The sequence below is a fragment of the Magnolia sinica genome, chromosome 13 (genome assembly GCF_029962835.1).
Source record: "Magnolia sinica isolate HGM2019 chromosome 13, MsV1, whole genome shotgun sequence".
In the NCBI taxonomy this organism is placed as follows: domain Eukaryota; kingdom Viridiplantae; phylum Streptophyta; class Magnoliopsida; order Magnoliales; family Magnoliaceae; genus Magnolia; species Magnolia sinica.
The window spans coordinates 30,237,929-30,261,702 of record NC_080585.1 but is presented as its reverse complement, the minus strand read 5'-3'; the positions used below and the strand labels follow the sequence as shown (position 1 = coordinate 30,261,702).

Sequence of the window (23,774 nt, the reverse complement as noted above, 5' to 3'; positions counted from 1 at the left end):
CCATAAAAATTTGTTTTTTCTTTTATCTGTACTGAATAGAAAAAGTCATTTTATATGAAAGGTAGAAGTGTGACCCATTTCAGAGAACTTGGCTTTCTGACTGTCACCTAATCATCTTAAGCAAGACTATGAAAGTGGCTTAATACCTACTATCTTATTAAAAGTCAAAGTAAATGTTCCACCTATCTCGTATTTTGGCACTTGGGATCGTAAGTTGTTTGGTTTGATTTGAGCCGCACATTCAAATCTAGCACATGGGCACTAATGGTCAACCAAAATTGAAGTAGCGGAGACATCACTCTAAGTGGGTCATAATTGATGGTTGCATTTGAACTATTGTCATTTTTACTTAACCCTTTACTTTTATAGTAAAGGTATGGCCCACCTTATAAGCCAACCTTGCCTGTTTCGACGTTCAGTGCATCCTCTCCACGCTACCTACCAAGAGGATCTTACACACGTACTCCGTATGATCACGTGCCGCGAAGCCTCGTCCATCGCACGTGGTCAATATCACTTACGCGCCTCGTCGGAGTTACCTAGCAATGAAGTAACCAACCCGCGTCCGCTCCGGGAAAGCAACAATCCATAAAATGGTTTTTTTTTTTCCGGTGCAGCGCGCCAGCTTTGGTACATGAAAGCTTCGATGCCGTACACGTGGCATGAAAAGTACAATCCGAACCATCTAAATTGTGGGGACCACAGTATATAGATCAGGAATACAATTTTAAACTGAAATTATGATTCTGACGAGTACATGAGATGATTACTAATGGACTGTGAAATGGGAAGTAGTGAACGATCCAAATTCGACGAGAAGTTTTCCATGTCACGATCATCTAATTACTCTGATCTTGAGTATGTGAACAATCTAAATGTTTTCTCAGTATTTGAACGGATTAAAGTCGAAGATCATGGCACGTGTTTGGAAAATTTCCCATTTTTATTTCCAATCACTCTTCTTATTGTGAGACTACCTAATTCCTGGAAAATGAGTTACACGTCCGTGATTGTTTATCACTGGTTTGAAAACGATAGTGACACATTCTTCAAACGTGCGGGGCTCATGTACTGATATCTGGATAATTCAAATTGTGGGTCACACTGTCGATGGATCATATTTCAAGAATCGCACTAATCAATAATCATAACCATTCATTTGATGTCCATCAATTGGATTACTAAATTAAAATAGCTAGTGATCCATATTCCATGTGAAAACTTACGTTGTTATGATAATATTTTCAAAATAATTTTTGGATTATGATCTATAGACAGCTGGGAAAACATTGTACGGTCTGGATTACCATAGAATCATGCCATGTGTAAGGTTGCAGAGTCCCTACCTTTTCTAAACGATGGTGAACTATAGGGTAACACTGAAGCCGAAACAAGCAAAACGAAAAAGTATCAAAGAGAAAAACTTTGATACTCTGAAAGGATGTCAAGCATGATAAGCATGCACATAGAAATTTTAAATATTAAATAATATGGAAAAAATTTCTAAATTATAGTTCGGATTTTAGATGTATCGTAACAAAAGATTAAGTTTATTTGATAATCTGACCATGGGATCGATAGACATTTATTGGACGGTCAAAATTAAAAATCCAATGATCCCACTTCAACGAGAAAGTGTCCGCAGATCAGGTGAAGTGGTTCAAAAATCTGAGTTGCGTCTGACTTAGGGAGAGTGGGTTCCTATTCCACAATTTAGTAGGTTTAATTCGAGATAACGTACGCTCTGTGTACAACGTCCAAGTGCCTGCGTATCAAGCGTTACGCGGTGCCAGATTATTAAATATACCTCCCGGGAAAAGAAGCTTGCTGTTACGAAACTCTCTTCCTCTTTAAAAAAATATTCTATTTTTCGGGTTTTGTCTTTGGGACGAAGAGAGAGAGAGAGAGAGAGAGAGAGAGAGATTTCTGCAGGGGTATGCGTAGGTTAGTTATCCTGTCATCCCCTCAGAAGGAAATATATAAATACAAAAAGAGAGAAGCCCTTGGCTATCTTTTCCTTGAGCCTGTTTCTTTCTGCAACCGATTGGGATTTTGGAATTTCTAGGGTTTAGAGAGAGAGAGAGAGAGATCTTTCATGGCGAAGAAGAGGAAATCCGCCGCTACTCGTCTCGATGAGGTCGATCGGACGATGTACACGACGTTCTGCAGCGCGGCTAATTCTCTCTCGCAGCTCTACACGCAGGCCATGAATCAACAAAAGCTCGCCTTCCAGGCCGGGGAGCGGCACGCCATGGTCCGTCCTTTTTCATTTTCTTCGCTCGTTTTTTCTTCCTATTAATGTCTTTTTCTTGATTTTTTTTCTAGGTTTTGATTTTGATGGGGGTTTCTGTTTGCTGGTTCGATCTCTTATTTTAATTGGGAGATGGTGCGTTCTGGATTTGTGTTTTGTTTGATTCTGTTTTCCTTTGTCGTGTGTTTGGGTTTCCTCGATCATGATTGCTTTTGTTCGTTGGGTTGTTGTTTTTTTCCTTAAAATTTCTTTTCTGTCCGTTCTTTCTACATGGGGTTGATTTTATTGTATTTTTTCCCCAGAAATTGTAGGATGCGTTTAAAATTATGACAAGTGGGGCCCATGGTTTGGTAATCCAAACCACTGGTCTGTTGTTTTCCACTGTGGATGGGCCATGCCCAGAAAATCTCTTCAGCTAGCAAAGAACAATAAGAGAATCACCCTCATAGATGAATATTCAAAGGGGCTGCCTCAGACTGCAGGCCACATCCTCGGTCTCATGTAATACATGATGAAACACCATCCCCAAGAGAGAGCTAGAGTCTTCCCAGATTTCATCAGTGAAACAAGCTGATTTCTATGGGCTTGGGAAATATGACGAACTCCAACTCATGGGAACTAGGCTTCCTTCAACAAAGTGATTGACTGACAAAGCAGAGTTGGAAAATCTTTAAACCTTCTAGGAGGAACACTTCATGGCTGCATTTGAATCCTTGACTCCCATCTTTTAATAGGTAAGCTAAGCTGGGCTTGAACCTGAGCCTCTATTTTAAAACACAATCATTGGTTCCATTCATACCAGAAAAAGGAAAATTTGAAATTGTCATGATAGACTCTAAATGCTTCTCTCCTCCAATACCTCCTTTCACAGGTTACTAACCGAACTACCTTTTAAGTTTAGTTTAATGGTGCTAGTTGATGTTCAATGCCATTGCCTCTTGGGTCTTCTCTTTTTCTGCCCTTGCCACCAATTTTATTTTCTCAACCAACTTTGCGATGGCAAAATTTTACTTTGAAGATTCTATTGCTCCTTTTCTTCCAAATATCCCACAGAATGGCATACACAAACTTCAAAGGATAAAACCCATTTCTCTGCTACACATATCCAGCCACATTATGAATTCTTTACAGATGCTGCCAACACCCATGAAATCCCTTTTATCTGGTACCCACAAGCAGCCACTGCTTGGATCTTCTATTGATGTTGTCAACAACCATGAATCCTGAATAGTGTAATAAATTCCAAATCTTCCTTGCCCTTGAGTAAAGGGTGAATTGACAATCCACTAGTTCCTCTGCTACACATGAAGCACCATCTTTGTAAAGTGAATCTTCCAATTTTTGAGGTGGATGGGTAAGTATATTGTCTGCCGACACCCCTTATGAAATTCTTTGAATCTTCTTGGAAGGGGGTGATTCATGCATTAGCCCAAGCTGATGGATATACTCTATTTTGATAGAACTTTCAAAATATACCTCAAAGGAAAGGAATCCACACCACTCAATTTCCATACTCTCTCATCAAGAGCCCCAAAGGAATGCACAACTCCACTATCCTCTATGAGATTTAGTAAACCCCTATTTATTAATCTTTTATTAATCCTCCTAAAGACCAATTTTTGTACCTATCTACCCCACTATTTCAAAGCAATCACCTAACTTAATCCTTCCACCACAACTATCCTCTAGAGATTAAAAAAAAAGTTCATTTTGTTGGCTGTTGTGGTTGGTGGGGCGATGAGGTGTGAAAAGCAATTAGCAAAAAGGGGTCCGGTTATAAAGAGTTGCAAAGAAGTGGAAATGTGGGAATTGATGCATATAAAAATTACAAAAAGGAAGCTAACCAAGTAGTAAGGTAAATAAAATAAGATGTGTATGTATATGCATATATATATATATGTGATGTTGGATTAATTGCACAATAATAGTAAAAAATGAATTGTGAGATATGTTTAGCATTATAGAGATAGAGGGAGATATCTGCAAATTGGTAGAAGTGAGCAATGGGAAAAGTAGAGACATATACCACATAGATGCATCAAGAGTGAGGATTAGAGGGGTCTTGATGAAAGGCAATGAGAGTAGGGGGCAAGGTGTATCAAATCAGTTATGTATAGGCTGTAACGATCGATATGTAATGGTAACGACCGTCCGTTATGCGATATGGGGGTCGAAGCGGTGACCCCCTTGTTTTGGCTCGAATTGGCCGTAATGGCCATTACGCCCCATAACGACCGTTACTGCCCTGTAATGGTTGGGGTGTAACAGTCATAAATGACTAGTTTTTTAAAAATCTTTTTTAACTTGTGATTTTTGTTATTTTTGGCACTTTTGTCTTCCAAATTCTTTCCTAAACTATTCTACTGCAAATTCTGACCACTCTTAGCTTGAATTTGAGGATTAAAACAAGTTATTTCAAGGATTTTGTTGAATCGAAGCTCTGTGGGCTAATTTTTGGAAAATCTTCAAAAATATGTATTTATACTTTTTATTTTTTATTTTTTAAATCTTTGTTGTTATGGTTGAATATGATGCATTATTCAATTAGAACATATGAATGTGCATTTTATAGATTATGCAACTAAAATTTTTTTTTGACTATTTTTGGTCAATTTTTAAAAATTAGCAGACACCTATGCATGCTAGATATTTTGATATTAAATTCATTCTAATATATCTATCTTTGGTAGTAGATAGTTAGAAAATTAATTTTATGAGTTTTGTAGTTAATTCCAGGCTATCAGGTTCATAAATTTATCAAACCACTCAATACAACTTTCTCACCAAAGAGTGGACCGTTACACCATCATAAACATGTTCAAAATTATAAATGAATGCATATTTGGAATATTTAGAATTTTTCGGATTTAATGGATTTTTTTGAGAATAATTTGTTTTTGACCCCGTAATCGTGTTGGTAACGGTAGGCACCGTTATGCCCACTGTTACCGCAACGGTACACCTTGCTAGGGAGAGGTGGAGAAGCTGCCTGTAGAGGTTGTCAAATGAATATGTTGGACGCGAGAATTGAACTAGGAGAGGCCTTTGGCCCTTGGGGGTTGGGAGCATGTGTTCATCTTAGAATTCCTACATGAAGCCTTAACAATGATGGTGAAAGGAAAGGCTGTTGGGACAGATGATATACAAAAGGTTTAGTTTGGTTAATTGGCCTTTACAATAAAATACTAGACAGAAATTGCCAGATGAGTGGAGGAGAAGCATCATGTTATCCATTTACAAGAACAAAGAAGATGGGGCAAAGTTACCCCTTCTATCACACTTATTCTTGTGGCTGTACTCCTCTCCATTTCTTTGTGATATGGGTGTCAAGATCTCATTAACTTGATAACTAGGTTTCATCACTTTGGTATCAAAGCAAGTGATTGTTGGGGGATTTTTGACTTTACATCATCTCCTAATGGCTTCGAAGGGGGTGACACATGAAGAGTTTGCACAGGTAACCCAATTGATCCACACACTCATAGAGTGAGTAGATAAACTCATGCATACAGCTGGCAATCTCACTAATTAAGCGGGAGAGTTTCGGTATGAAGGGAATCTAGAGATCGAAGTTGGAGCATGTGAACACATAGGGGAAGGTCCTCATCATGGTCCTAACCAACAACGGGTGGCCTCGGGTTGTGAAGACACCAATAATCGAATCCTTTGATTATTGGAAATAATAGAGAGCCCAAAATTAAGTTAGAAATTCCGAAATCCATGGTCGTTAGCATGTTAATGGCTTCATTGATTGGCTAAACAAGGTAGAAAGGTGTTTTGAGTATAAGGAAATTGCAAACTATTGGAAGGTTAAGTTAGTAGCTATGGTTTTCTAGTTACACGTTAGCATGGTAGAATGAACTCCCAGCTAAATGAATTCCTTATGGTAATGAGAAGGCAAATTCTTGGGAAAAGATGAAAGAGAAGTTAAGGAAGTTCCAACTTGTTTATGATATGTCATAGTCAAATTTAGGGAGGAAATTGGTAAATTAATGAATATACTTAGGAGTTCCATATATTGACATCACGGGCAGGTTTTTGTGAATAAGACAAAAAATTCAAGATATCTTAATGGTCTTAACCTGGACATTAGAAATAAATCAGCCTTTAAAGATGTATTAAGGTGTTCGATGCATAGATGCTTGCATCAAAAGCTGAGGAGCCAACATCCCTAATGAAGCCAAACCTCAACCTAAGGTGAGGTGGTTATGGATGAGGGCTAGTACACCCAAGATGAGTCAAAACAACATTATTTTCACATGTTTTAGGCATTGACAGCTAGGGCATCGCTCTTATCAGTGTCTTGAACATCAATCTACAGTTAAAGTGAATTTGGCTAAGAAAGGAGATATTTTGAAGACACTCTTTACCATATGAAAGCTGAGGATGACATGGAATATGAAGAACATGCATATGAGGATGTGGTGCATCTTGGGGAAGATGTAATAGATGTGTATGGTGATAAGGGTGAGTTGTTGGTTATCCAACGAACTATGCTATTAACACTGTTGTGGGCGGATCTGACCACGTGTGGTCCCTTGATATCTTATGTTGTTCTCATGAATTGGGTTTTATGTTTGGGCTAGCATTTATAGGCTTATGAAATCTTTATTGTTTAATTTTAATGCCTTTTTGGTTTTTTTTTTTCAATTTCTTGAAATGCAAAGTAAATGAGCCATCATTATCATTTCTAGGTGTTTGTTTAAATAGGAATTATGGCTTGTAAATTGAGGGTCAAATGCACTTGTATAGGAAATAGGTAAAGTAATTTGTAATCATTACATTTTCACATTGTAGAACTACCATTTTTACAATGGTTTCTGGGTGAAACAAACAATATAGCAAAACCATCATTGCAGTCAAAAGTAAGTGATGTCACCACACAATTACAAGAGTAAATAATCATCACGCATTTACAATCATTTATCGTTGTAATTGGAAAACGAAACAGGCTTGTAGTGAGTAGCGCATATAGGTAATTTTCTTGTAATTAATGGAAGCCCTAATATGATAAAAAGTGAGGACGCGTGGAGCTCCATTGAGCTCTCCCTTCTCTTCTCCTTCCTCTCATTCTTCCTCCTTCCTCTTCATCTTAAACCACATGGTATCAGAGCGTAAGTGATTTGTTTTGTTGCTTTGATCTTTCTCTACCATCTTCACCTCTTTCTTTTCATCTTTCTTCTCTCTTTGTGGGACACCCTAACATCTTGGGGTTGATCTAATCCCTCTCTCATTATACCACCATTTGGTGGGTGGTGGAATCATGTTCGACAAAGGTGTGTAAGGCCCACTTTTATACCCATGTGATGGGCCAAAGTTGGTCATCTTTCATCCATAGTTTGATCTATGGTCAAATTTGAAGGATAAGGTTAGATTTGAAGTTAGAAATTATTTGTGAAGGTTGTTGGTGGTGTACTGGTGTGGATTAGAGAAAAAGTGCAAGCAAGGAAGCATGTAATGATCTAGTTGATTTTGTTCATGGATATTGTCATCCTTCTATGTGTGCGAAGTTCAATCTTGTTGAAAGTTCTCCCCAATGTATATTCAAAGTTCTTTTCCTTGTTAAGATAGATACCAAAAGTGAATCGAAGAACAATATTATGTTGTCATTTGAGTCTATGTCCCTCCAAATTACATCAACTAAATTGAATGGAACAAACTATCTATACCGGGCCACGTCGGTAAAAGTTTTTCTAACTTGGAAAAGAAAAGTGAAGTATCTGACATTGCCTAAACCTGATGAAACCACGAAAGACTATGATGATTGGGTAGCAGAAATGCCCAAATTAGGGCATTGTTGTGGAATAACACAGAGCTACATATTAATGCCAATATTATTTTCTTCAAGACTACCAAAGAAGTTTGGGACAACTTGAAAGAGATGTTTTGGCGAGAAAAACCTAACTCGCATTTATAAGCTTCTAAAGAATATATTTTCGTTCCAGTAGGGAGATAAGGGTGTGGGAGAATATTATTTTGCCTTGCAGGACGTGGGAAGAATTGAATGTGTATCAGTTGCTATCAACATATGTTGAGATTATGCAAAGGCAGTGGGAGGAATTCCTTGTTGCCAAATTCCTTTCTGGCCTTTGACTTAAGTTCAAGCCTTTGCGATCTCAGATTCTTAGGAGTGAGATCCCATTTGTCATAGAGGCATTTTCTAGAGTTCAACGTACAACTAGTATGTCTACATAGAGTTCCTCATCATCCGATCAATCTACTTTTATCTTTGCATTTGGCAGAGGTGATGGGGGGAGCCGAGGTGGTTGTGGTCTTGTTGGTCGATTTGGAGGTAGAGACTCAAGGGGAGGTCATGTTGGAGGCAAAAGTATGTGGCTAGTTGTGGTGTAAATTCAGGTGGCAGTAGTGGTCACGGTTGCAGTAGTCGACATTGCACCCACTGTGGCCTCAAATAATTACATTGTAGACACGTGTTGAGATTTAGTTGGAAAGCTAGCCTGGGCCAATCAAGTCGGCTCATTGGATGATGGTTTTGAAGGGCATGTATCCAAGTCTGCCATTCCTGCTGAGCCGAGTACTTCAGGTGACACGGTTACTTTGTCCAAGGAAGAATATGCCAAGCTTCTGAGAGATCAATTCACCCATGCCTCTTCATTTTCCACCACTTTTACTCTATTAGGTACATTTTGCTATACATTTTTTGAGAGTATACCATGTATCATTGATTCTGGTGCTTTCGACCATATGACTGGGTGAGCACAATATACTGTCCAAGTTAGTCCAATCATTCTTGTCTTCTGTCACACAAGCCGATGGTACATCAACTAGTGTATCTGGGGAGGGCATTGTTTATCCTACAGTAGATCTTTCATTGTCTTCAGTCTTGTGCATTCCCAAGTTTCCTTTAAACTTATTATTTACTAGTAAACTAACCAAAGCCCTAAATTGTTCTGTCAAACTGTATCTTTCCTATTGTGAGTTTCAAGATCTAAAGATAGGGAGGATGATTGGTAGAGGGCATGAATCAAATGAACTCTATTACTTCAATCGTGGAACAACTGGAGCTGGAGCTACACTGCAGACCAACATCTCTCATCATTAGTGGTACTCCAGGCTTGGTCACCTCCTTAAATAGTTTAAAGAGTCTTGTCTTGCCTTTGTCCGTATGGTTAGAGTGTGAAGCTTGCAATTTCCATCTAGTGATGATAAAGTAAGTGACAAACCATTTTATTTAATACATTCAGATGTTTGTGGTCAAGTTCATATTTCTAGTTTATCTAATTTTAAATATTTTGTTGTCTTTGTGGATAATTGGTCTAGAATGACATGGTTATATTTGATGAAATATTGTTATGTGGTATTTATATGCTTTAAAGAACTCAATATGCAATTCCAAACTCAATTTGATGCTAAAGTGTGTATTCTAAGTTTTGACAATGTTGAGTATGTAACGAACCATTTTCATTCGTATCTTTTATCCCATGGTATTCTTCATCAAACATCGTGTGCACACACACAGCAACAAAATGAAGTTGTAGAACATAAAATGATCACTTGAGGTCGCTAATGCATTGTTGTTGCATATGAAAGTTCTAAAGGATTTTTGGTGTGATGTAATTATGACCGCATGTTATCTCATCAACCCGATGCCTTTATTAGTCTTGGGTTGTAAAACTACTTTTTCTGTTTTATATCTCCAACGTCAACCTTTTTTATTCCTCAAAATTTTGGGTGTGCATGCCATCAATTTGACCATGTCTTTGATAAGTTTGAACCCAAAGCTGTAAATTATGTTTTTCTTGGATATTCTAGTACTCAATGGGGTTACAAGTGTTATAATCCCATTACTCGTGGATGATATGTGTCAACCGATGTCACTTAAAAAAAATACTCTGCATTTTTTGGAGGATGGAAGAACTCTATGGCTTTATGAGGGTTCCATTGCTCTTCCTATGGTGCCATATACAAATTCACCCTGAAAGCAAGCTCCCGTGCAACATTTAGCTCCACCACCATTACAAGTCTATTCCAAACGTTCCACGAGAGGTGATGAAATGCATATCAATGTGCCCTCTGTCAATCCTACCACTCCATTTGAAGATCATTCTCTTGAGTCTTCATTAGTATTGTTGAATGAAGATAATATGCCCATTGCTCTTCGTAAGGGTACATGCTTTTGTACCCATCTAATCTCTAATTTTTTTTTGCTTTCATGGCTTATCTCCTTCTTTTCGGTAGTTTTGCTTTGTCTGTCCTCCATGTCTGTTACTCAATCTTGCCTTAAGGCTCTTAATATTAATGGGTGGAAGTGAGCTATGGAAGAAGAAACGATCTCACTTCATCAAAATCAGACTCGGACTTTGATTGAGCTACCTGCAGGAAAACGTGTAGTAGGGTGCAGATGGGTATATATTTTCAAGTACAATCCCAATGGCGGCTCCTACTCATGGCTCAATTGTAGACACCGTGTGTTTCAACATTGTGGTCATGGGTTTGAGAACCCATGTGGTGTTTGGGTGAGTGTGTGAAGAAAATTAATGGCTCTATGGATCATTTGAAGGCCTGGTTGATTGCGAAAAGATACACTTACACTCTTGGTGTAGATTCCCCTGAGACCTTTTTCCTATGCCAAGCTCCATTCCATACATGTAATGATCTCTATTACCACAAATATGGATAGGCCTTGTCATAACTGGATGTGAAGAACGCATTTCTTCATGGCGATCAGCTTGAAGAGGTGTATATGGAGCAACCGCTTGACTTTGTTGCTCAGGAGGAGTCAAATAAAGTTTGTTATCTATGAAAATCAATTTATGGATTAAACTGGGCTCCTTGTGCTTGGTTTGACAAATTTAATAATGTGGTGATTCAGTTTTGGATGAAACGCAATCATGCAAATCACTCAGTTTTTGTTCGATAGAGGAAGACTTACACTGTTATACTAGTTTTATATGTGGTTGATATCGTTGTCATTGGAAGTGATAGTGTAGGCATATCTGTATTGAAGAAGTTTTTTGCAACAACACTTTTGCACTAAGGATTTAGGTTACCTTCGATACTTTCTAGGTATTAAGGTAACAAGGCTGAAAGTGGGAATTAATCTACCATAGAGGAAGTATGTGATGGACTTGTTAGAAGAGACAGGTTTGCTAGGGGGCCAAGCTAGTTGCAACTCCCATGGATACTAATTCAAAGCTAAGTATAAATGAAGGGGAACTATTTGATGATGTAGGGAGATCATCGGTTAGTTGGCAAGTTATTTATTTAACAATTATAGGGAGATCATCGGTTAGTTGGCAAGTTATTTATTTAACAATTACATGACCAGATATTACTCATCTAGTCAATGTAGTTAGCTTACGAAGGCTTCTTGTGGGTCTTATATGGAGGTTGTGTTTCGCATACTCAAATATTTAAAGGGAGTTATTGGCAATGGAATTCTCCGTCTGATAGGCGGTCCTCCACAGGTTATTGTACATTTGTAGGATGAATTTTGGTTATTTGGAAAAGCAAGAAGCAACAAGTTGTTGCTTGGTCCAGTGCAAAAGCGGAGTATAGGGCCATGATACATGCCACGTGTGAACTTATTTGGCTGAAGATGTTAATGTGGGAGCTTAGGTTTGTGGTGGACGCTCCTATAAAATTATGCGGTGATAATCAAGCAACATCACATATCGCCAATAATCCAGTTTATCACGAGAGAACCAAGCATATCGAAGTCGACTATTACTTCATTAGGGAGAATGTCACTGACAAGGAAATATGCACTCCATTTATCAAGTCCCAAGATAAAGTGGTAGGCATGTTCATGAAGGCTTTGAGTCAAGCTCCCCCAGACATGTTCTTTGTTAAATTGGACATTCATGATATATATACTCGAGCTTGAGGGGGAGTGTTGACGTGCGGGCAGACCCAACCACGTGTGGTTCCTTAATATCTTATGTGGGTCTCATGTGTTGGGTTTTATGTTTGGGCTTTAGTTGGTGTGTTTGGGTTAGTATTCATAGGCCCATGAGATCTTTATTATTTTACTTTTATTGAGAGGGGCATATGGGTAATTTTCTTGTAATTAATGGAAGTTCGAATATAATAAAAAGAATGAGGGTGTGTGGAGCTCTAGTGAGCTTTCCCTTCACCTTCCTCTTATTCTTCCTCTTATTCTTCCTCCTTTCTTCTTCTTTTTCTTAATCTTAAACCACAAACACCTTGACTGATTGTTGACACTGTGGGTGATGTATTGAGGGACAATGGTTGTGACTCAATATCTTCCACACTACTTTTGCTTTTGTTGGGAAGATATGCATGATTTTTGTAGACAAGGGGAGTAGTGAGAACATTGTCCCACAAGAAATGGTGGATAATTTAGAATTCAAAGAACACAAGCATCAACATCCATATCAATTCATTGTTTCAAGAAATGAGAAGTTTTTATTGACTTTCTTGAGAAGTTTTTGTTGACTCTAGTGCTTTTAAAAAAATCTATTGGATTAAGTATGAGGATATGGTATGGTGTGACATGGTCCCCTGGATGCATGCCACATTTTGTTGGGAGACCGTGGTTGTTTGATCGAGATATGGTGCATTTAACTCAGGCTAACACTTATTCCTTCTTTAAGGATGGTGTTAATATCACATTGCACTTAATGAAACATTTTCCAACACCTAGAAGAAGCAAAACAATTAGATGTTCCACCTATCATGCAAGAACTCATTGAACATCTTGGAAAGGAGGCATCTTTCCTTGGGTGTTAGGTTGTTATTAAGTTGGTTGTCTAATCTTCCGATATATTTCATGTCCTCTTTTAAATGTCCAAAATCTGTGCTAGCTAAGTTAGAGAAGATTAGGCGGGACTTTTTATGGCAAGGGTCAGAAGAATCTCGCAACTTACATTTGGTAAAGTGGGAAGAAGTTTGTAAATTGGAGGCTCGGGGGGTGCGAGTTTGTGAAGCTTGGAGAAAATGAATAGGGCATTGTTCGGAAAATGGGTTTGGAGGTTTGGGGTTGAGGTAGGGATTTTGGGGAGAGAAGTGTTGGGTAGAAAGTATGGAGTTGAAAGCCCTCTTTGAATAAGGCCTCCTCATTGTGGAAGTCATTGCACTAATTGAGAAATGAAGTTTGGGAATGTGTGGGTTTGTCACTAGGTAATGGTAAGAAGATATGATTTTGGGAGGATGTATGGGTTGGGAATAAAAATTAAGCATGATTTTTCCTTGTTTAGCAAGTATCACCTTAGAGCCAATGATTTTGGTGGAGGGGTGTTATTTTATTCATGGTGAGGAAGTTATTTGGGCTCCTCCTTGTAGAAGAAATATCAATGATGAAGAGGTTGATGAGTTGGTTAGATTGTTGGCATTTCTCCCAAATCGGCTTCCATCTTCTTCGGAGGAAGATGTTTTCGTGTGGCTCATTGAAAAATCTGGAAAGTTCTCGGTCAAGTCTTATAAGAGGATAGAAGGGGGTTTTGTTGAGTAGGCTGAGTGCCACACAACCCATGTTTAGCATTATAGTGCTCCATCCAAGGTGGCGGCATTTGCATGGTTGGTGGGAAAGAAAATGGTTCTTACAGTCAACAATTTGCGACGGTGAGGATGATTCTCTCAAATGTTTGCCTCTTATATTATAACAACGAGGAGTTTGTCAAGTATATTTTTGTTTACTGCCTTTTGCAGAAAGATGTGGTTTGGCTTCTTCAATTTGTTTGGAGTTGCATGGGTTATCCCATGCTCGATCGATCAATTTTTCTTTGCTTGGCATGGAGGGGGCAAGGGTAAAATCCGGAAGTGGGTTTGGCACTTGTGCTTTTTAGTAGGGTTATGGAGCATTTGGTTGGAAAGAAATAATCGTTGCTTCAAAAATCATAGAGGTCGATTTGTGGAAGTGTTTTATAGGGCAAAATTGAATGTTATGGAATAGGCACAAGCTTCTAATGTAATAGCTAGTGCCTAGTGACCAGTTTCTCGCTAGTTGGTTAGAGTTGTAAGGGGGTTAGTGTTTATTTCCTTTCTTTTTTGTATTCTTTGGCTGCCTTTTTTTCAATAAAAATTTTGTGATTATTGCTTAAAAAAAAAGAAAAAGATTTGGAGGTGAAAGATTTTATAGCTGGACTAAATCTTACGAGGAACGTTGAACGTCGCTTTTGACTTGGCACCTAGTTTGAACATGTCGAATCTTACTCACTACCGCATGAGTCCAACCAAACAAGCGAAACTCCTATTAGTTCTGACATAAAGAAGTTCAAATGGAGGAGGAAGAATAAAAAGATTTGAAAAGAGCATATCAAAGAGAGTAGAGCCAAGTATCGAGAAGATACAAATTATCATCGTTACGGGAAGATATAAAAAGAAGGTGACTTGGTTATGGATCGTCTCCATAAAGAAAGATTTTCGAGAGGAACTTACAACAAGCTCAAGACTAAGAAGATTCGTCTATGCCGAGTTAAGAGAAACTTGGGTGACAATGCATATGAGATCAAGTTGCTAGATAACTTAGATATCTTGCGACTATCAATTTGACGGATTTGTTCGAGTAGCATTTGACATGCAAGATGAAGTTATTGTCTATATAGATAAACAACTCCTGAAGAAAAAGGAAGAGTGGCATTATTGTTAGCAAATTTGTATGCAAGAGGGAGGATGAATGGTCAAGTCTTCCTCTTTGTATCGGGCTTCTGCCGTATGGAAAGTGATAGTGGCGACTGAACATCTCTTTCGTAGAGGCATTGCATTCAATCTTGAGAACGGAAAGCGCATCTGCTTTTGTGTTGATGTTTGGTGTGGTGACAAGCCGCTTCAAGATTTATTTCCTAGGCATGTTGTGTTCTTCCCGGACAGTTTTGTCCTAGTTGACGGTGCTACTCTTTCTGTGGCAATTTGGTTTTTTGCAGCCCTCCTTGCCGAAGGAATATGACGGATGATGAGATTGTTGAGTATGTTGGCCTTTTGGATCTTTTCAAGAATGCAACCCCTTTGATTCAAGAAGAAGACTCCATGATTTGGTCGGGCCACCGCTCTAGAAGATTCTTTGTGCGCTCTTTTTACTGTGTTTTGTTTGTGGGCTCTCGAAGCTCTACGCCTTCTCATCCGTTTCACCATTGGTTTTACGGCGCCCCTCCTTAGGTTGTGGTGTTTGTGTAGTTGGTTGCTAGGAAGAGAGTGTTGACTATTGATAGCCTTTAACGCGAGTCTCTAATTATACTGAACATCTGCCTTATGTGTATAGAGAATGCGGAATCGATCGATCCCTTATTTGTTCATTGCTCCTTTGCTCATGAAGTGTGGGGTTATTTCCTTAAGGTGTATAATACGCCTTGGGTGATGTCGGGGTCAGTGGAGGCTTTCTTGTGGGTTGGCATGGTAAGGGTAGTGGGAAGGATGCTAAAGCAATTGGGAGGGTTCTCATCTTGGCTATCTTCTAGGCTATTTGGAAAGAGCAGAATGGGCAGTGTTTTAGGAATGATGAATCCTCAGTAGATTAGGTGCTGGGAATCATGATGGACTTCATTTTGGGTTGGGCTCCTTATGTCAAAGCAACCAGGGCTATTATTTCGGGTTTCATTTCTATATTCTAGTGTAGAGTTGTAGTCTTTTCTCGCCTTTGGGCGGGTTTTTTATGTTTTCTTTTTTTATCCCCCCCCCCCCCCCTTCAAAAAAAAAAAAAAAAAAAGGGGGAAAGGAAGGAAGAAGTTGAACAATTCTTGCGCATGAAGGTTGAAGACACTTGATGGGCCCAATTTAAGCAATACTTCGTGAAATGGGAGAACATGCTCTATTCTGAATACACAAGGATCATAGGTGGCGAATTGAAAAGATTGGATCCAAACCTCTACTGCTTGTATGAATCGTCCAACTCGCCAAAGACGAGTTCTTTTCAACCCAAGGGGAATGATGTGGGCCTATAGCCCATCGTAGGGCTCAAAATGTGCTGAGTTTGGGTTGTTTGTGGCAAGATTTTGGGCTCAAATGCCAAAGATCACATTTTCCATTTGTGGAAAATAGGGTGGTTGATGTGGAAGATATGATTGAAGATTTTGGGAGTATTTAGGAGATTTACTTTAGATATTTTTGGTTAAATCTTTTTTAGTGGGAATTTTATTATCTTAAATAAACCATAGATTGAATTGAAACCAATCTAATAGTTGGGAGATTTTCATTAAATATTCATAGGTATTGCGTTTAAGTCTATAAATGGGGTGGGGTGTGGGAGGTAGGCATTCCACATTTTTTGAGTTGTGAGTTTTTCTCAAGTATTGTAAGAGAAGAAGTAAAATATCAATAAAGTTATTTCTCCCTTTGTACTCAAATATTCTCGTGGGTGTACTCTTGTTTGTCTTTGCGATTCAGTTGTTGAGATCTCATTGACTCGATAACAGGGTTGCACCACAACTTAAATGTGGCCTGTTCCCACCCTCTTTCAACTTGGTGGCAAAGAGATTCCTTAAAGCAATTTGTTTACATTGGCTTTATTATTGAAAAAGATGGTGAAATCGATGAGGACATTTTCAAGAGAGTTAGAGTTGGTCATGAGTTGGGATCAGGCCTGGATTCTAGGTCTGTTGAGTAAACACGTCTAGATTGGCCTGACCATGACACAACCCTAACTAGACCCAGTGCAACCCCTAGTTAAAAGTGATGGTGAAGAGATCCCGTAAAGCAATTGTTTACCTTGGCTTTATTATTCAAAAGGATGAGGAGATCAACGGGGAATCGGGGATGTTTCTAATAAAATTAGAGTCGGGTGAATGGAGTGGAGATGTGTTTCTAGAGTGTTGTGTGATAGCTACATGCCGATGAAACTTAAGGGTATATTTTATTAGACATCAATATGATTGACTATGTTATATGGGGTGGAATGTTGAGCAGTTAGAAGGTAGCATGAGCACGAATTGAGTGTTGCAGAGATTGAGTATATTGAGATGGATGTGTTGGAAGACTCAGAAGGATAGAATCAAGAATTGGGTCATTTGAGCAGCCCAATGGTTGTGATCAAGGTTGGCAAACTTAGGACTCATGCTCAACTCGGCTCACCAACTAAATTTAACTAAGGCGAGTCAATGCAGCGACTCGAATGAGTCTTGTTGTATGGAATTGGGGCCCACTACATATTAAGCTATATGTATGTTTCTTAGTGCTTATGCTTCAACTATCACGCTTTGTTGAGCATCAAAGTTTCTCCTTGTGTTTTAAGGGTCAAATGCTACCAACTATCGCCGCTTGCTTGGAAAGTGGCTTTGGGAGATTCCGTACAAAAGCACAGAACCTCCCAAAGCCACTTTCCAAGCAAGGGGATAAATAAATTAGAAAAAATTTAAAACTCATCACCATCCATTTCCCATCAATATGTGATAAACAATACATCTCATGTTATTGGCAATTGAGAATTTTTAGATGGTATAAATATAGGAGCATAGTTGTCAAAATCCTAAGGTTTCCATTTTAGAGTTTCAAGTTGAATCTGAGTCAAAACAATTGTTAGATATTTGTCATGTCAAATCCTAAGCAAGATGGATGACTTGCCAAATCCTAACAATTGTTACCACAATACATGTAAGTCAAAATGATTGCAACTGTCAATGAAAACATTCTAGATAGTTCATAGATCAATTAAGTATCTTGACCAGTTAAGGAGAAGCTCCACAATTAAGGTTGAAGAGAGTATCTATCAGTCAGTCCTGTATAAAGAATAAAAGAAGTAATTGACATGGTTTAAACGATTCTCAAGGCCCCCACCATTTAAAAACATAAAATGAAAGCCAAATAAAATCTACAAAAGAAGAGAACATGTAAATTTGAATTGCAAATCCAGATCTGAATCCTACATCATAGGATTCAAATCATGGAATCTTAGGATTCATCTAAGAAGGGGTTCAAATAATTTTGCCTAAAGATTTGACATCAATCGTGAATTGTAGGATTTTGGCAACTATGTCAATAAGGGAGAGTTGATATGTCAGTGCTTTAGTGTATTATGGGGTGTGGTGATGTGAGCTCCTTCATTTTGTTGGAACCTATCCATGTCAAGATTGAGGAAGTTGTCTTACATGCTTCGATGCACAACTTGGCTTGCTTCCTGAACCCGTGGTAAGATGGAGATGGAAAGGGGAGATATTAGGTTAATTTTTAGTCAAATCTTTGCATTGGATAATCAAAGTTGGTGGGAGATCAGCTCAACCTGACCCAGTTGTTTGCTTGTGGTGATTCCCTGGACCCCCAAAGGTGGTTGTGTTTGGTTGGTTGGTTGCGAAGAACAAAATCTTGACCATTGGCCATCTGAGAAATAGGAATATGTTCATTAAGAATCTGTTCTTTATGCCTGAAGGATCTGGGAATCAGTAAATCTTTATTCATTGAAAGTATGCATCTATGGTGTGGAGGAAGATGCTTTGTTCAAGATTCTGTGTAATTCCTTGGCCTATTAAGGCATTGTGCCAATTGTGGGTTTGTGAAAAAAAAAAATGATGAAAGTTTTATGGTACTTATCTTTCCTCAGTGTTGTGGTCCAGTGGAAGGAACAGAATAATAGGACTTTCAACAACAAGGTGGATAGGGCTGAAGTGGTGTTCCAAAAGGGCAAGAGGAAGGATGATTTTTTGGTCTTCTAGGAATTTTCATTTCAAGGGATTGTAATTGGCAAGATTTGCTTGGTCAGCTTCAAAACATCAAAAGATAGCTTTCACTAATGAAAATTCTGTTCACGTTTCAGATTTTGTATGTAGATTGTGTCTAGTAAATAAACATTTATTTATTGGCAATAAGCAACCACCAGATAGAGCTGCCGCTGGGCTCCTCATATTTATCTGAAGTCTTGAATAAGGGAATCTTCATTTTGATAGTTTGGTTGTCAAGATTGAGAAGCTCATCTTATTAATGGTTGAACCCTTAGTTGCAGGATTCTTCTAACTATATGCCTCTCTCACTTCGAATCACGCTTCGCTCTCCCACTACCGCTTGCTAGCAATTTGAAACAGCCGAGTCCCTGCTCTCGCTGCCAAATATATTGCCGCTTCATGTCACACTTTGTGCAAACTATAGTTTGAACCAGTATATCATTTTCTCTGGCTTTGTTTAGTTGTGTACCTTTACATATAGGTTTCTTTCTTCGTGGGTTTTAATTGGATCATGGTATATGCTTCTTTGATATTCTCCTCTAGCCACTCTTTTGTTTTGCTCTAACCCTATCCAATTCTGCAATAATGATCCTTAGGCTTTGGCTTCCACTTTGGCATTGTGAAATTGGCCCAATCTTTTCTCCCTAGTCATGTGGAAGCCTTTTTCACCTGTATTTATTGCTTTTCTAATGTCTTTAGCCTTCTGCTGGTAAAAGAAAATTGTGTTTGTGATCTTCATGAGCATTGAAGGTGTTTGATTATCGATTTTCTAAGTTCCTTACTTGATGTGGATTTTTGTTTTATGCAGGAGAAACTTTACCAGTGGATCTTGAGACAACACGAGGAGGGTTCAAGAGTCATGGGAGCTGATATAGTTGCTTACCTTCAGGTTTGATGATTGGTCCTCTTCTTACGGGTAGTTTTTTATTTTTATTTTTTATGGTTGTGTTTTTCCTTGCAGCCATTTATGGATAATCACTTATCCAGTGGAGGAGGAACCCTGTGTCGCGTTTATGATGGGATCTTAATATATTGCAGTGTTTCGATTGGGCTCTTCTCATTACTGTCAGCTACTAATAAGAATCAGCACCCACTTTTAACTTAGGGCCTTAATGCCCGTAAAGATCAAGGATGCTCACTCATTGAACTTCGGCCTATTTTATCCGTTTTTTATTATCATTCATGCCATTTTTGTAGGCCAGATAACGAGCTCTTGATCAATGATTCCTATTGTTTACATCATGGTGGTGATGCCATCTTTACCCTCATACTGTCCTCGATGCTTTTTGGAAGTTGCTATATGTTGAGGCAGTAGTAACACAGGTTTAGAGAGTGAAGCTAACTTAAGATCAGCAGGGCAACACTGGAATGATCCTAGACATTCTGATGATGCAATCAACCTTTTGTGCTTTGGGAAAGTTTATTATCTACAGAATAGTGTCACTACTGATCAATCACAGCCTTAATTTCAAGATAGAGTGATATCAACATTATGATAATGGTCTCTAGAATGAATAGTTCTGTTCATTTTTAGAAGAAAAAAATTGTTTCAGATAAAAGGGGTATCAGTGTTAGGATAATCTCCACTATATATAACGGGAGTAGTGAGGACTAAATTACCCACTTTTAGGGTACTTCAATAATTTAATTATGTGCCATGGTGGTTCTCTGTAGCAAGGTCCCAGTGCAAAAGCAGAATACCGGGCAATGGCCTTCACAGCTTGTGAACTTATGGATGAAAGCTCTGCTTTGGGAGATTTGAGTTAAGGCATCATCAAGCCATGGATATGTCCTGTGATCCTTGTGACGGACCTAGAAGTGCAACAGGCCAAGTTGGGATCTACTAGGAGGTTTAGGATTGATGGATGGGCTCTCGATCACCAGAGGGAATTGCCTGTACATGCCCGATGGTTGGAGACTTAAGGAAGGAGGAGATCTTAAGGGAGTGCCATGCAGTTGGTCACCCACGGAGGACACTGGCCTGTATAGCACGAGGTTATTACTGGCCAAATGTCTGTTCAACTCTTCCTTTTCAAAACGAGAGAAATTTTGATACTCTGGCAGAGTGAGGATTTGATACTGTGACACTAAATAATTGTGTGTGGAATACCTGAACTCATCCTAAATCATACAAATCATGGGATTCGATTCGGATTTTTTAAATGGCTTATTGGTGAGTAGTTAATGGATGGAAGAATGAAAACAGTCAATGGCCCAAATTCAATGAATAATATGCTTATCAATCAGGGATTAGGAAGGTTTAAGTCAATCCGAATTCTGGATTTTTCTTTTTTGCCAATTTGAATTCTTGAATCTAACCTATCTAATGTGGTTTTAAGTCAAGCTGATGTATATTGTACCAGTTGTATCATGACAAGCAACTACTGAGATTGTTTTGGATCAGATGTAAGTTTATGTAAATGGCTTTGGTTGATGTGATATTATTATATAATACGTGATGGTTTTATTGCCATTGTAAATATCAGCTTATAGTTTCATTTTCTACTTCTTGTAAGCAGTCACTAGAAGCTTCAACAGATCAATGCACATCCCACTTGGGGTTACAAGTGAATGGCAGTTTATTATTTAATAAAAGACATTTTTTTTCCTTTAAAAGGAAAAAGAAAGAAAGAAAAAACTAGAATGAGTAGGCGTTTTTTTCTCTCATATTGTGGTCTGTGCTGTCCCAAGCTCCCTAACTGCCTCTGTTAGTTTGCCATTTGCTCGAAATTTCCCTCAAAATTCCTTTCATCTATATTTCACCCAACAGTTCGTAACATGCCTGAACCAAACAAACATGACAGGGTCACGAATATAATAACATGTATTTTTCCTTTCTAAATCCTATTTTTTGGCCTTTTACTTCTTCAAACTAGATATTTTGGTAATCTTTTGAGGAAATTTCAATCCCCAGAATTGAAAACTACCTTGGTAGTTGGTACTTTCTGCACCAAGAGTTTATTTGAGCGGGATTTTCTTGTATTGCAGATAATATCCTATTTTCCTTTTGATTCATCTAATGGGGAAAGGGAGCAGTATTTCTTTCTTTTCGTTTCACTTCTTTTGTTGATCAATTGGGAGGAGTATCTCTGCTATACATAACGTTAATTGCCAGGGGCAAAAAATTTATATTTCAATTGGTCATCCAAAACAACTAAACCATGTAATATGGAAAGAATATGAGACAGGTTTATAAGCATGTGAAATGGCATATAGGCCATTCAGGATGATGATGTTCCATGGTCTTCTCTTCAAAAAAGGGACCTACTTTTTACAAGCCTCTAATCTTCCCAACACCATGCTAACCACTTTCCCTGCATTGTGCATGCCAGTTTTTCTAGTTTTCTTAAAACAAGAAAGAAGCTTTATGTTTTACGGATCCTTTCATTCTGTTTGTGCTTGAAGTGAAACTTTTGAAAGTCTTAGAGTTTGCCGCGTAGATGGTTCTTTGAACTTTCCAATGGTGGAATGCTGTTTTCATTTGCCTACTTTGGTTTCATGAAGTTTTAGCACTAGGAAAAGCATCACTGACCTATTTACCTGATTATGCAGAATGAACTTGACTATGGTGGAGAGGACCCATCGATGTCCCCAAGATTGCAACATCAACACCAACATCACCAAACTGCAATGCATTCCATAAATTCAAGTCTTCAAGCAACTTCCGGTTCATTTGGCCAGGCTGCGACTGGACAGGGTCTGCGGTCTGGCCACTCTGATCAAACCAAGAACTCAGTTTTCTCAAATGCTCTATCCAGTCCTGTTCGGCGGAGCCTTCAGCCCTTTCACTTCGCTCAGGGTGGATACTATCCAAATAACGTTTTGCAGCCTGGAAATGGTGCGGCACGGAATCAGGAAATGAATTTCCCTCATCCAAACCGGGAGTCCAATTCCCTCAGTTCCAATGATTCATCAATGGACATGCATGCAGATAGCCCCAATCAGGAACCTTACTAACAGGAGCAGGCTGTTGGAACCGCCACTAGCTCGTATGCCTTGGCGGGCCACCGTACAGATTTTCAAAGACCACTTATCATTGTTTTGCTGCGACTCCCAGAGCTGAAAACGCAATACCAATAGTCACTACTTAGGAAATAAGCAAGTGATTCCCGCATCTTGGAGTATGCAAAAATGGGGGAAAAAAAAAGAAAAAAGAAAAAAAAAAGCTACAACATCCAGCATGGTGACAAGGAAAATCATTTGGCCAATTGTCGAGATGTGCCCTCCATTCTCTTGCTTTTTTGCTGTTCTAGATGAAAATATGATTACTGATTTCCTTTTAAAGAAAATTCCTCTTTGAATTCTCGCTGTAGTAGGTGCCATTTTACAGATACATTGTGTATTGTTTGCTGCCCTCCAACTTTCTTGTCGGGCTAGATTTGTAGCGAATCAGCTGTTTGTGGATTGGGATTTTCTGCCGTATGTTTTGCTTGCGCACTTGTGGAAATTCTATTCAGTAGCAAACTACCATTTCTTGTGTTGGTAACCGGCCTTAGATCCATGCCAGAATGTGACTGGTAACATGATGGATCGAAATGAAGAGTCAAGACGAAAAAACAAAAAAATGCAATAGAAATTGCCATTGGATCCAGTTAGGGTGCGACGGTGGATTTCCTGCAAAAGCCTATTGTAAGAAGTTCCTGCACTGGGAAGCTAGGTGAGCCCCACCATGATGCTTGTGAGAAATTCACCCTGCCCACCATGATGCTTGTGAGAAATTAACCCTGTCCATATGTTTTGCCAGCTCGTGTTAAAAAATGAGCCGGATCCAAGACTCAAGTGGGCCACGAGTGAGGGAAAATTGGGTGTGGGCCACAAGGCAGGAAATTGGGGAAAGAAATGCCTACATTGAAACCTTCTTGGGCTCCATCTTGATGTTTATATGCCATCCAAACTGTTTATAAGTTCATTCCCACTGGCATGAACTGAAAACACAAAAACTTTGCGTATACAAAACT

At 38.8% G+C, this 23,774-nt stretch overlaps 1 protein-coding gene across 1 annotated transcript; it reads left to right on the top strand.

Annotated features, from left to right (window-relative positions):
* Nucleotides 1–1,891: 1,891 nt before the first annotated feature.
* Nucleotides 1,892–23,238, top strand: LOC131223428 (uncharacterized). Its single transcript, XM_058218843.1, has 3 exons — nucleotides 1,892–2,254; nucleotides 19,625–19,705; nucleotides 22,369–23,238. Exons 1-3 carry the CDS (start codon nucleotides 2,096–2,098, stop codon nucleotides 22,771–22,773), a joined length of 645 nt encoding a protein of 214 aa, XP_058074826.1. The 5' UTR covers nucleotides 1,892–2,095; the 3' UTR covers nucleotides 22,774–23,238.
* The last annotated feature ends 536 nt before the right edge of the window (nucleotides 23,239–23,774 follow it).